At 45.9% G+C, this 14,344-nt stretch overlaps 1 protein-coding gene across 3 annotated transcripts in view; it reads right to left on the bottom strand.

Annotated features, from left to right (window-relative positions):
* The window catches only part of ISY1 (ISY1 spliceosome associated protein), a 30,293-nt gene extending 21,760 nt beyond the window's left edge, over positions 1–8,533 (bottom strand). Inside the window, exons 1-4 of one of the 3 annotated variants that reach the window (XM_032805520.2) lie at positions 8,139–8,533; positions 7,833–8,075; positions 1,077–1,243; positions 284–306 (exon numbers count right to left, since the gene is read on the bottom strand). In XM_032805520.2, the coding sequence (XP_032661411.1) occupies positions 284–306; positions 1,077–1,079 (26 nt within the window). In that variant the 5' untranslated portion in view covers positions 1,080–1,243; positions 7,833–8,075; positions 8,139–8,533. Of the gene's footprint in view, positions 1–283; positions 307–1,076; positions 1,244–7,832; positions 8,076–8,138 lie in introns of those variants that run through there. The other 2 variants (XM_032805528.2, XM_032805538.2) reach the window with 2 other exon arrangements.
* Between the last annotated feature and the right edge of the window lie 5,811 nt (positions 8,534–14,344).

Below are 14,344 nucleotides of genomic sequence, written 5' to 3'. Positions count from 1 at the left end.
TTTCAAACATGGAGCAGATCATCAGTCCTGTTCATGCAACAATATATATATATGAAAGAGTCATTTGCATACATATACTATTACTTTGAAATAAAAATAAGTACTTAATTTAGACTGTAAGCAGGAGCTAGAAGTGCTGTACCTGCTGTCAGAATTTATTAGCTAAATAACAGATTTAAGTGTTCAGTTACCGAGATGATAAGCAACAAATACCAATAGAAAGTGCACTGTGACAGACACTTTGAATGACAATCAACATAACCAAGTTCAGAGCTGTACTTACATAGCCTTTTCTGCATTTCGAGCCTAAAGAAAGAGCGAGAAATTGATTAACATGCTAACTAATACTTCAAAATTCAGTCTGGCACAAAAATTACTAGAACTAGTAAACACTTGCAAATAATGAAAATAGGAACAAAATGCCCAACTTTGCTCAAAATCTCAAACTAACACCTCCCCCAGCCCCATCCCAGGCCTTAACTCTTATGTATATTATTGTTGCACCTAGGATGTACCAGGACCTCATTGTACAAACTCAGAAAACACAGTCCCTCTCCAAACGATGTTATAATCTAAGTGTAAGACCAGAGAACAGAAGGCCAGACAGACAGGCAAAGGAGTCCAGGGAAATAATGTGACATTGCTGAAGGAGAGGGTGAACAAACTGGATTTTCTGGGAAGCCCACACGTGTCCTGGGAGCTGCTGGCAAAGGGCAGGCAATGCACACAGTGGGACCGTGAGAGGGCATACAGCCTATATGAACTCCATGCTGCCGGAGAAGAACGTTTGTACAGCACCGAGCACAAGGGTCAGGTCCCATGCCTAGAGTCCAGACACAGCTGAGAGGAATGTGGGCGCGCGCGGCCCGGCACAACACAACCGGGGAAGCGCGGCGGAGTTGTCTCTAGAGAAGGCCAAGACCTGCCTGGTGGAGGGGGCCGCGGGGAGCCGGGCGGGGCGGCCCGTATGGAGAGGGAGCGTGGGGATCTCTAGGGTGCTGGGGAGGGGCATCCCAGCAAGACCGTAGGCGGAGCTGGCCGCGGGGCCGGCGGCGCTGACACAACCCATCACTCACCATGATCCCCGTTGCCTCACGGAGCCCGCAAGCGGCACCTTCTTCTCCGGCCGCTTCCCACGCGCGGACAACAGGAAGTGACGCCTCGGCGGGGTTAGATCAGAGGTCAGCGCAAGCCGCCAATGCCCTGGAAGAAGATTGAGGAGGCGGCAGAAGCAGGAACTTGGCTACGGAGTGTAAAGTGAGCCAAATGGGAAACGGAACTTCCCCTCCAGCTTAGCCCCAGCCGCTCGCTGGATCGACACTTCCGACACTGGGCCCCGTGCTCTTACTTTTGCGCTTGCGCAAGCTGTCTTCGCGCAAGTGTAGTGTGTGGTTCTCAGGGGAGCATGCGCAATGAAGCGCTCTCCTGCGTTGCGGCCTGCTTGAAGGCGCAGGCGCAGTAACTCTGCAGAAGGGGGCGGGCTCTACGGTGGGTTAAGCTTCAGCCTTACCCACCCGCGTGGGGCTCTTGTGCTGCACCTGTTTTGGGGCCAGATGGCTTCAGGATGCCACCTTTCACCAGCACTAAGGCCCAGGTCCTATTGAGGATCTGGGTCTAAATCCTCCACTAGGCACAGACAATTTAAAATATTCTTTATTGGCCTGTCTGTGCACATTAACTTTTTGTTATCCAGCCTTCTTAATAGTAGAGGAGTGCAAAATCCTTCGCCCCAGAACAGTTCCTCATAATCTAATAAATACTTATAGGAGTTCTATTTTTTAAAATTACTATGAAACTAGTATTGTGGGTTTCTGTGGTCATTGAATCTGGCTGATTCCATAGCACTTGTCCTTTATTTGCATGTAAACAAACTCTTTTAATTGCCAGCCCCATGAACTCTGGTGGTCAAATAGGATTCTATTCATCTTGCAACTCTTCTCCAGTAATACTTGTCTATAGGCCAAATTATGCCCTCACCTATAAAACCAATATTGTTATTATGCAACCATATTAATTTACTATTACGGTGGTGCCCAGAGGCCCCAACCAGATATAGTAAGATGAGGCCCTGAAACATAAAACCATTGTACCAGAGGCCTGGTATGAGACCTCGGTCCTGAACTAAAGTAATGGTCAAGATTTTGTTAACATAAAGCAAAGTTAAGTTGTGAGCAAGAGGCAGGTCCTGCTCATAGTCAGGCAAGGCAAGGGCTGATGTTGCAAAAACACACATACCTAAAAGGTACTGGACGCTAGAGATATAAACGTGCCAGTACATTCCACACAGATAAGGAACATGCTGACCCATCTCAGAGACAGGGTCAAAAGAATAATATGATGGATAGAGTTGTTCGTGCGAACCAACATGTACCAGGAGGGAGACAGCATTCTGAAGGCATAGAGGGGTTGTACCTCAATGCATCAGGAGTGACGTGTAACTTGTTTGTATCTGTGTATAAGAATGCATCCCTGAGTGGATGTCTGTCTGGCCTAGGGGGCAGTGGTAAATCCCGCCACTGACTGAGCTGGTCCATTGTCAGGGAGCACATATGTACTAGCAGAACTGTAGGCATCTGATCCGGGGAGCTAGAGACTGTATTTTGTTTGGCTATAAGCCTGGCTAGGTGCTTTCGTACCTTATCGGAGTCTATGATCATTGGGCAGTTCACTCGAAATCTGCCACGTCAGCTGTCTATGCAGAGCTGGGACAGCATACAGAGAGAACACACACGCATGCAGCTGATTGTTATCAACATTGGATACAGCAGAGCACCACACCGGTGACATCTGATAACACCAGGAGTGGTGTCCCACTGTACATGAGGATTATGCCCAGTGACACCTGTACAAATCTATTTAAATTTAATGTCAGTGTGAGCATGATGAATGGAAATAATCTGGTTTGACAGTCAGAGCTCAAAGTGAGTTTGCAGGGACAGCAGTAAAAAAAACCCCAAAATATCTTAATTCTTGCAAACTGAGCAAATGTAAATCAGTAAGAAATTAATATGGAGCCATAAGAACAGCCATATTGGGTCAGACCAATTGTCCATCTATCCTGGTATCCTGTCTTCTGACAGTGGCCAATACTAAGATGCTTCAGAAGGAATAAATAATACAAATCAAGTGATCCATCCCCTGTGATCCACTCCCAGCATCTGGCAGTCAGAGGCCTAGGAACATCCAGTGTGGGGGTTGCATACCTGACCATCTTGGCTAACAGCTATTGATGGACCTATCCTACATGAACTTATATAATTCTTTTTTGAACCTAGTTATACTGAGTATTATTAGCATACCTCAGTAGTGTCCAACCTGTGTGCTCAAGGCTGACAGTATTAAGAAAACATACCTTTAATATGGATGAAAAATCATTAAAAAACTGCAGGGGCAGATCAGGAAATGTAAATGTTGTAGAGTTAGCTCTATGGGTACCAGGAGGAAATGGGAATCTCACCTGCCACATAGCCCCAAAGAGCAAAACAGGAGTTTGTCCAGAGGAGCATTTAGCAGAGGTTGGCTCTTTTCCCTTTCCCATATTGGTGCCATAGGGCACCCCAGGAGAAGGGAATAAATGAAAGAAGCTAGAAGAGCCAACAGTCAGTTCTGGCTCCTTGATTCTCTTCCCCAGGCCAAGTTAAAACAAGTAATTTGTGGGCTGCTCCAGCCAATCCCCTGTCTACTCCAGAGGTAAAAGTAATTTACAAGACTTACCGGTACTGCCAGAGTCCTGAGGGGGCATGGCCTCATCCAGAAAGGGTGTGGCCTCAAGTGGAAGAGGCGGGGCCTCTCAAGATTTAAAGGCCCTGGGGCACCGGCTGTGGTCGGGAGCCCTAGGGCCTTTAAATCAACCCAGGGCTCCCAGCTGCAGCGGTGGCTGGGAGCTCCCAGGGCTCATGGGCAAATTAAAGGGCTCAGGGCTCCAGCCACCGTGGAGCTCCAGGCCCTTTAAATCCCCACCGCAGCTCCAGCTGGGATTTAAAGGGCTCGGGGATCCCACAGTGGCGGGGAGCCCAAAGCCCTTTTAATCCCAGCCGCGGAAGCCGGTGCAGTCCAGTACACCATACTGGCTTACTTTCACCTCTGGTCTACCCTCAACACGCCGCTGCACTACTGGCAGAGAAGGCAGTGGGACAGCTGCCTATGATGGCTTTTTGCCACAGGTGACTCCACAGGGATTTGGGGGAAATCCCAAGCAGGGGACTTGTGTGTGATTTCTGCTCCCTTTCTGCCTGAAGGTGCAAAGGGAGCAGAGCAGACACAGAACCTGCTCCCAGATATTGAGTGCAATCCCTTTCCCTTTTTGTAATACAGTGTTTGTCCCTCAAGCTGAAAGATTGTGACAGCACCAGTATACCGCACCTACTACATCCATGACCTATAAAACAGCCATTTCTCCTTCCTAATAAAATCCTCTAATATCAAACCCGGGAGCTGCCACAGACCTTTAAAACTTTTATTTTTCATAGTGGTTGAGCACTCTGCAGATGCAGGCATCTGAAGCCTGGCAAATGCCTAGTTAGGCTAAATATACCCTGCTAAGTAAACCATGTTGAACATGATTTAAGATGTTCACAGGTGAAAGTCTGCAGTGCATGGAGTTAATATTCCCAGATGCTAGGACAAACCCAGTATCAAGATGTCACAGCAGATCCTCCCCTAAATCAGCAAAACTCCATTGACTTCATCTAAAATTGGTGAAGACCTATGCCAGCTTACACCAGCTGAAGATCTGGTCCATAATTTAGTTGTACTTTGATACCTGGTTTTAGACCAGCGGTTCTCAAACTGTGGGTCAGGACCCCAAGGTGGGTCTCGACCCTGTTTTAAGGGGGTTGCCAGGGTGGGTGTTAGACTTGCTGGGGCTCGTGGCCCAAGCCCAAGCCCCATGGCCTGGGGCCAAAGCTGAAGCCCAAGGGCTTCAGCCCTGGGCAGTGAGGCTCAGGTTACGGGTCCTCTGCCTGGGGCTGAAGCCCTGGGGCTTCAACTTTGGCTTCTCCCCTCACCCACCCGGGGCAGTGGGGCTCAGGCTTTGACTTTGGCCCCTCCACCTGGGGTGGCGGGGCTCAGGCAAGCTCAGGCTTTGGTCCCCCCTCCTAGAGTCATGTAGTCATTTTTGTTGTCAGAATGAGATTGTGGTGCAATGAAATTTGAGAACTACTGTTTTAGACACATAATTACTGTCCATGGAGTCAGGAAACTAAGACAAAGCTAATAGAGGGATACTCAGAGTCTATGGTGGTGAGGACCACATACCCACCTAGATAGATGGCTATGCGTATGCCAGGGTACTGTAACACTGCATTTGCATTTTTATTTTTAAATGTAACCATAACAATGAATTTCCTGGCTCTCAGATGCTCATGTTTTTTCAGAGTACAATTAGATTTCAAGCTCTTGAAGCACAATCTTCAAAGCAAGGATTGTGTCTTCTTGTGTTTGTATATCACCTAGCACAAAGGGGGCCCGATCCTGATTGGAGACTTAGGTACTACCACAATACTACTACTACTACTAATAATAAATATAATTATTACACTGATTTTGTTACACTGGTATTATACACTGACAACATTTTTTGCTCTAGGAATACTATTGTACACTTAAGCTTTCTTTGGAAGAGCTTTCTAAAGTGTGCAGTGTGACTTGGACACAGTTCTGTACTGCTGCTGAATTCTGTGGTGAGTATAACCCAAAACACATGCCCAGTCATGTCAACATGCTAAATGCAGCACCTGAGTCAGCAGCAGTGGAAGCAAATTTTGAAAACAGTACCTCAGTGTACTAAGCATTGCAGGAATGGAAAAGAATGCACAGCTGAATCATGATTTATATACTTGTGCCACCTGATGGATGTTTGCTGTCACTACAATAAAACCAACAATCCACAATGCTGTAATAAATCCACTGACATGCTGATCTATCATGACTGGTTATATTTTCTTTCAGCATTATATCTAAGGCTTCAGTTCAGCAAAGTATGTGCTTATCCTTAAGCACGTGCTTAAGTCCATCCCTATTCAGCAAAGATACATCCAGAGGTGAAAGTAAGCTGGTACGGGCCGGTACGGAGGACTGGTAAGAAAAGGAGACTGACTGAGGGAGGGAGAGAGAAGCCTGCTCCCTGCATAAGAATAGTTTAAACTAAGCTGTTCGCTGATGGTTCAGCCCCCAGGGCTAGGTTTCTGGCATCCTTGTTGATTTCACTCACAGTAGCTGGGGGGAGGGGGTCAAGGGGAAGGTGTGTTTGACCATGGCAGGGGCAGTCCTTTTCTGCCCCCGGGGTGAGGGGATCTCTCCAATACTAATATACACAACAAATACAAGCATTTGGCTGCACAGCTTAAATCCAGAGCTAATAAAAGCAGGTGGAAGGGGAAAACTCACTGTCACATTGGTTTCTCGTCTCCTCCCTCCCCCTCCTCCAGCCAGGCTGCAGACAAGGCTCTGCATTCCTCCCCCCCCCCCAGCCCCAGCAGGGGTTTTCCTCTAGGCTCTAGCTTTCAGTAGACTGGCTGAGATGCCTGCTGCTGCTGCCTGCAAAAGAACAGTTTAAACTCAGCTGTTCCCTGTGCAGTTCAGTGCCCAGAGTTAGGAGCCGTTTCTGCCATCCTTGTTAATTTCACTCCCAGTTGTTGGGTGTGTGTGACCATGGCAGGGGAAGTTCTTTTCTGCCCCCGGGATGAGGGGATCTCGTAAATACAGTCAAAATCAGGAACCATTTCCAAGTTCAAATCTATCCCATTCCCTCCCCAACAGAGGATCATGGTTGTGATGTCCAAACTGCTTGCAGATCCTCTTTGAAATGTTACTGTTTTAAAAAAACAAACACAAAAAACATGGAGAAAATGGTGGAAAGATGTATCATGATGATTAGGGTTTATTTTGGGAAAAGCAATTTTGCTAAAGCAACTAAAGATTCACAGGGAAAGCAAATAGCCCCATAGACAAAACCACAAAGGGATTGGAAGGGAAAACTGAATATTCAGGGAAATTATTGTGCCTCCTTTGAAAGAAATAGTAGTTTTCATTCCAATCCACCCTCTTTATATATTGATTTAAACACCTGAAATGTCCCTAGGACATCGGGTGTAATCTCAGATCTCTTTTTGTTTTGTCCTGCCTGCAGAGTGCAGAGGCTGAAATTGACAAAACTTTCTCTAAATATTCTGTGTAACGCCCCTCTCCACCTCCTTTAATGGCAATCTGCTTACAGGTTCTGATGGACAGGTCTGGGTTATTTTGGATCCCACCACCCACTCAGCAGGGTGAATCTTTTTTCTTGTCTGTTATGAAATTATTTGGTGGTGCCTCCACCCCCCTTGCTCCTACCTGGCAGGGTCACCAGGGCAGCTTGGGCAGAAAATTCTAACTACAGAGGAATCCCCACTTACTTACCAGATGGTTGGAGACTTCCATGAATTAACACAACACATAAAAATATATTCAACACAACAATTATATTAAACAGGCAACATATACAACATAACACGGTGAAACACTATTTTTAGGGTCACCGGCGCCCATGCTTAAAATACCCATGATTTGATGCAACAAGTGTAAAATTAGCGTCCTGTTGGTATGCGTACTTTGCTGGGGGCCTTGATGACCTATAAAATTCTCTGCAGTGGTTTAGCAGTGTGGCTAACAGGGTTCGGTACAGCCCAAAGGACCCACAAGTGGGAGGAGGTGGTGAATCCCTCCACAGGTATAATAAGCAGTAGGTTATAAAATCCTCAAACCCTTACTCCCTGGCTTGAGGACACAGTTCAGGGAGTAGAGAGTCCCCAAAACAAATTCCCTGACTAACTAACTAAAGACAGTGCACTCACAATCTCCATGAATGATCCTCAGGTTCGAAGATGACGCGGGATTCCTCAGTCACTGCAAAGGGGCTGCTGTCTGCTGACAGGGATCCCCCTCAAGCAGGAATCAGGCTGCGTCAGTCTCAGGATTTCCCCTTACCACAAAGGGGTGCAGGGCTCAAGGTGTAGGTTATACAACTACACTAACATCCAAACTGTAGCCTCCTAGCCCAGCCTCCAGTCACACACTCCACAGGCAGCTTCCCTGGACTAGCAGCCAGAGCAGAGCTGACCATGTGGGGACTGGTCTCACCAGGGGAGCTGGAGGTGAACCCAGCCTGGCTGAGGAAATTTCTCAGCAAACGCTACCAATTGGGAATCATCCATGGGGAAGGAAAACCCAGCTGAGGGATCTGCGGTCGGGTCCCTAGAAGCCAGTTCTCAGGGGGAACCCTGCTTGCAGGCCTGGGACTCACCAGCTCCGCACACAACCAATCCAGCCCTGGCCCTCCCTGACTCCAGCCTCTTCAAAATGACTTCTCCCCTCTCCTCAACCCCCTGGGAGGGGCATCTCACTCCCTATTGGTTGCTGGGCGGATTCTAAGTTTGCCTTGGCTCCTCCTCCCTGAGCGGCCAGCAGACAGAGCTCCAGGAATCTATATAATCTCCTTGGGAGTTACACTTGTATATTTCATGAAGGCTATTCCAGTTGTCCTTCATTCATCCCTGACTTCCCCTCCCCTGCCCTCCCTCCCCCGGCTCCATCCCTGACTGGCTGACTGTGGTTTTTGCCTTGGTTACTTACTCCTTGGCAGACCCAGCCCAGAGGCACCCGCTGACTCTCTGCAGGCAGCAGCCCACAGGGGCCGGTTGCTGGGGTCACTGCTGGTTGGTGGCAGGCTGCAGCTGCATTGTTTGTGACACATTCATACACATACATACAGTCAGAGGTGAAAGTAAGCCGGTCTGGTCCGGTACAGCATACCGGCAAGAGCCAGTACACCGTGCTAGACCACATCGACTTCCACGGTGGGGACTGAAAGGGCTCTGGGCTGCCCACAGCCAATACCCACCGCCTGCTTCTCCATTCCTTCACACTGCTGTGTATCTGATCTCCGAAGCAGTGGGGAAGGTGGGAGGGTTAGGAATGTACATGTGCACAACACATCTTGAAGAACAGACTGTAGAGGTAAGTAACTATTTTTTCTCCCTCGAGTAATTATGTACATATACAGCCCGCTGCAATTGACTCATCAGCAGTTCCCTGACCGGTAGAGGGACTTCAGATCATCTGAACAGGTTGTAACCTCAATTTGCAGAAGTTTGCATCATCGTAAGAGCCTTGAGTGATGGCATAATGTCTGGAAAAAGTATGTACAGGTGACTACATGCTGTTTTGCACGAGTGATATTGGTATATTGCTCAGAAAGGCTGATGAAGCAGACTGAGCCCTCTTCTCTCAGGGGAGGAGAGGCTTTAGCAAGATTGTAGCAGAGCTTCATGCAGTCAGAAATCAAATGTGAGAATTGCTGAGTGGACACTGATTGACCCTTAATGCTCTCAGTGTAGGCAAGAAGGAAGCCTGATTAGAGGCTGTGAAGGTCCTAGTACAGTCCAGGTGGAATGCCAAAGTCCTGTGAATGTCTGACGTGTGAAGTTTTTTTTCAGCTTTAGAAGAATGGGGCTTTGGGAAAAACCCCAGGAAATGGACAGTTTAGTTCAAATGCAAAAGGTGACAGTACCTTTGACATAAACTTAGGGTGTGGCTTAATAGAAACCTTGTCTTTATGGAACACCGTGAAAGGAGGGTCAGCAAGAAGAGCTTGACGTTCTGAAACCCTCCTTGAGGAAGTGATTGCCACTGGAAACACTATCTTTTTAGACAATAGAGGTAGGGAGATTGTTGCCCTAGATTCAAAGGGGGGAATCCCATTAGTCTGGGGAGGATTTCATGAAAGTACTGGATTAGACAAAGGAGAATATATGTTGAGTAGAAATCTGGAAAACAGAGGGTGAGAGATAATGGAAAAGCCCTCTAGTCAACATTGTGCAGCTATGGAAGACAGATGGACTGATAGGCCAGATGACATCAAGTGCAAAAGATAGTCCAATACATGTCTAACTCCTGTATGATGGGGCAATAAGTTCTGAAATTGTGCCCAAGTTGAAAACTGCTTCCACTTTTCTGTGTACATGGTTCTAGTGGATTCTTTTCTTCATATCAAGATGGTCTGCACATATTAGGAGCATGATCTCTCATGAGTATTCAACCAAAGCTCATTCATGAGGTGGAGAGTTTGGAGGTTGGAATGCAATTGCCCTGGTTCGAAGGCAGGACATCCTCAACTAGAATTAAAGTTATCCCATGGCCAGGCAGAGAGTTGATGTAGGTCAATGAACCAATATTCCATTGGCCAAGCTGCTGTCTCTAACAATCATCATTTGTCTGTTTTCATTGTCCTGGCTACCCTTGGAATGAGAGGAACTGGAGCGAATGCGTATCTGAGATGACTGGATCAAGGGAGAAGAAAGGCAACTATGATCGAACAAACTGTCCTGCATTTATTGTTCAGATTGGTTTTGAACAAATCTATTACTGGGTAGTCCCACTGGTGGAAAATCTGGAGGAGAATGTCATTGCTGATTAACCACTTATACAGATCTATGAAATCCCTGCTGAGGGCATCTGCACTTGTTCTTCTTTTTCCTGGAAGGTGGAATGCCTTCAGGGAGACTGTTTCTTGTGCATAGATTCCACAGGTCGGTAGCTTCCTGGCATTGCTGAGACAACCTTACACTTCCCCTGCATGTTCAGATAAAACACAGCAGAGTGTTGTCCATACAGACTTGTATAATCTGGTTCTTGATGATGGACATAAATGTCTCACATGCCTAGTGAATAGCTTCACACTCCCACACACTTATATAGAGCAAAACTTATTGGGGTGACCAAAGAGCTTGAGTCTGAAGTTGACAGAGGTAGGCCCCCCAGCCTTTGGTAGATGTATCTGTTACCAGAGTTCTAGTAGGTTCTGGGGACAAAATGGAACTCCTCTGCACGTATTCCGCAAATCCAGCCACCAATCCAGAGACTGAAGCGCTCATGCAAGTATGCAAATCCACAAGTCCAGAGAATGCCTGGTAGGACAATATACCAATTGAAGCCAGGCCTGCACACAGTGAAGGTGAAGTCTGGCATGTGGAGTCATGTAGGTGCAAGAGATCTTGGGACCCAGGAGCTGTAGGAAGGAATGCACTGTTGTTGTTGGGTTGGACATGGGGCTTCTGGACAGACAGGCTATCACCAGAAATCCTTCCATCAGAAGGAAAACCATGGCAGGTGAGGCATCAAGGTCCACCCTGATAAAGCTTATGCATTGTGTTCGTTGTAATTCTTATTTCTCCAAATTTATCATCCAGCCCAGACAATAACTGCCTGATGACATATATGCTTTTTTGGACTTGGTTGCTTGATGTTCTGTGAACTAGTCAATCGTCCATGTAAGGAAATATTTGAATGCCTAAATGGTGCAGGGGACCACTACCCCTGCCATGCAGTTCTGTAGGACCCGTAACCCTGCTATGAAGTCTATAAGATGATATAAAACAATGGCGTTCAATCTTTCCTGACTACTGTACTCCTTTCAGGAGTCTGATTTATCTTGCATACCCCCAATCCTGAAATGTGACACCCAGAACTGGGCACAATACTCCAGGCCTAATCAGCACGGTGTAGAGCAGAAGAATTACTTCTCGTGTCTTGCTTACAACACTCCTGCTAATACATCCCAGAAATATTGCTTTTTTTTGCAATGATGTTACACTGTTAACTCATATTTAACTTGTGGTCTACTATGACCCCCCAGATCCCCTTCTGCAGTACTCCTTTCTAGGCAGTCATTTCCCATTTTGAATGTGTGCAACTGATTGTTCCTTCCTAAGTGGAGTACTTTGCATTTGTCCTTATTGAATTTCATCCCATTTACTTCAGACCATTGATCTGGACAAACTAGAGAATTTTGAATTATGGGCTCCTTTCTTTCAGATTCTGGAGAAGAAATGTAGCTTTCTTCTGAAAAGGAAGGAGCAGTCTGTTTCAGGGTCCAAGGTGGCCTGAGTAAGGGAGAAACCTGGGGATCCAAAGAAAGGAAGGGTCATGGTCGTTGGAATAGCAATGAGATGATTGGTGCTGGCAGTGCCAGCATGATGGTGTGGAGAGATGGTGCTCTCTGTGCAGACAACATTGAAGGGGCTGGCGGTGTCAAGCTTGTCAGCAGTGCCTGTTGTGCCAAAGGCACTGCTCATGCAGGCTAAGACACCCAAGTTAACCTGACTGGAGACACCCAAGTTAACCTGTAGCAATGGAGAGTCCTGTAGGAGGACGTACAGAAGATCTCTTGCAGACAAGAAAGCTTGAGGAGTGAAGGGCACCAAAACAGATAACCTTTCATCCATCAATGCTGATGTTGCCAAGATAGACTGGATCAGGTGAAACTGTGAAGGACTTGATAAAGGTGAAGACACTGTTCTTGAAGGCCCCGAAAGAGCACATGCACCACCTATATCATCTAAAGTATTATTCTTCTCAGCTAAAATAAAAATATCTTAGCTCAGAACTCCCTCCCTCCCTACACTGTGAAACTCTGGAGTTTGAAATTACATGTCTTAGATAGATTGCCAGCAGCTTTCCTGCTAAACAGTTGGATTTACATTGTATTGTCCTCCCAAAACTAAGTCTTCAGATCTGAATCTCATTTAGATATGATGGCAGAGCTCTAAAATGGGGTGAAAGTGGACTTAGCAAAAATGCATAAATTCTTCATCTGGTGCTGTTGGTAACAAGATGATCTGGAACCAATTTATGGAACATAATTCATTTCAGACCATTACTGGAGTAATTTACACCCTGGAGTCTCCTTAGATATATAATTGAAATGGAGTTGTCTGGCTACATGCATTTTAAAACATTTATCATCTAAAATCAGAGATCAACATTCAAATTTTAACTCCCAGGGACATCATTTTGAGGTCAATATACCAATGGTTGAATTACACTGTGATCTATGTCTTTTTTTTTAGCTCTCACAGATAAAATGGAAAATATTCTTCATGTTAATATTTAGTATTAGCTTGGAATGTAACCTTTTTGCTTTTTTAATGCTGAATACTCTGGATGCCAGACAACCTAAAGCTATATATACACAGGATTGTATCAGTCTCTACAGTTGTGTGGTATTGCCATTTTATTAGGTATGGTTTGTTATAAAACTGGGAAAATATTTTCCTATTGTCTAAGCATTCTCTCGCTCTCTGCTCTTTTTTGCTTTGCTGGAAGAATTTGGCAACATCTTTGGAAGAAATGAATAATGAGGTCACAGTAGGGGAAGATGCAGCTGCAAAACTCATATTTGATCATCCAAGTAATTTTCCAAATACAGCAAAAAGCCAGCGAGGACCTGATAGGCCAAATGAGGAGGGAGCAAAATTCCCTCCTTCTCCCCCTAAACCTAAACCAGGGTGTCTTTATACCTCATAAAGAAGATGTAAAAGGCACTATTTTGTTAACCTTTGCATTTTACATTTAACTGTGATCCTGTATTCTGGAGCCCATCCAATCAATCTTACCCAGGCTGTAGTTTCTCATATAATCTACAGACACACACCCCAACACCTAAACTCTACATAATGGTTTGTGAACCATCCATTCCACAGACCCTCCTACTGCCCAACCTCCTGCTATAGTCCATGGATCAAAACATCCTGCATCTTACCCTTCACATAGGGTCCACAGATTTCACTACATGCTGAAGACTCCAATCCATCCCTTCCATCCTCTGTATATAGCTTAGAAACCACATTGGGGTAGATTCAGATGCAATGGGGAGAGGCCTTTGAGAAACTAGTTATGGCTCCCTGATCTCACATCCTCCAACCCCAGAGCAAGTGAGACTTGCACAGGAGCACCTCAGACCTCCACTTCACCATGCCCCTTTCCCTTCTGCTCTGTAGCTAGATGAGAGGAGGCAGCTGGCACACAAGGCAGAGGAGCTGCCACTGCTGTAAACTAGAGAATCCAGCCTACTATATCTAGCTCAACCATCTTACACATACAAGTTAAATATGCCCCATGAACTCTGTGACCAAAGAATTTACAAATTCTAACTCTCAGCGACATCATTTTGAGGTCTATATACCAATGGTTAGATTATACTGCGACCTACATAAGTCTGCTTTTTTAGCTCTCTCAGATAAAATGGAAAATATTCTTCACATTAATATTTAGTAATAGCTTGGAATGTAAGCTTTTTGCCATTTTTATGCTGAATACTTTTATGCTGTAGAATTGTGCCTCAGAATCTAAGGCTTTTATTTTTTCCCGACAGAAAAACCTTCCAAACATGAACAAAGTGCAAGCCAATGCAGATGTCTTCCTGAGTTTGCAGATACCTTGACACAATATCTGAGAGGGGTACGAAATTCCCTCATCCCTCTAAATGGGGTGTATTAAAGCTGAAACATAAATGATGAAATTTTAAATG

The sequence above is a fragment of the Chelonoidis abingdonii genome, chromosome 17, assembly GCF_003597395.2.
Source record: "Chelonoidis abingdonii isolate Lonesome George chromosome 17, CheloAbing_2.0, whole genome shotgun sequence".
Taxonomy (NCBI): domain Eukaryota; kingdom Metazoa; phylum Chordata; order Testudines; family Testudinidae; genus Chelonoidis; species Chelonoidis abingdonii.
Note: the sequence above shows the minus strand (reverse complement) of the source record. Positions and strands in the feature narration are given on the sequence as shown.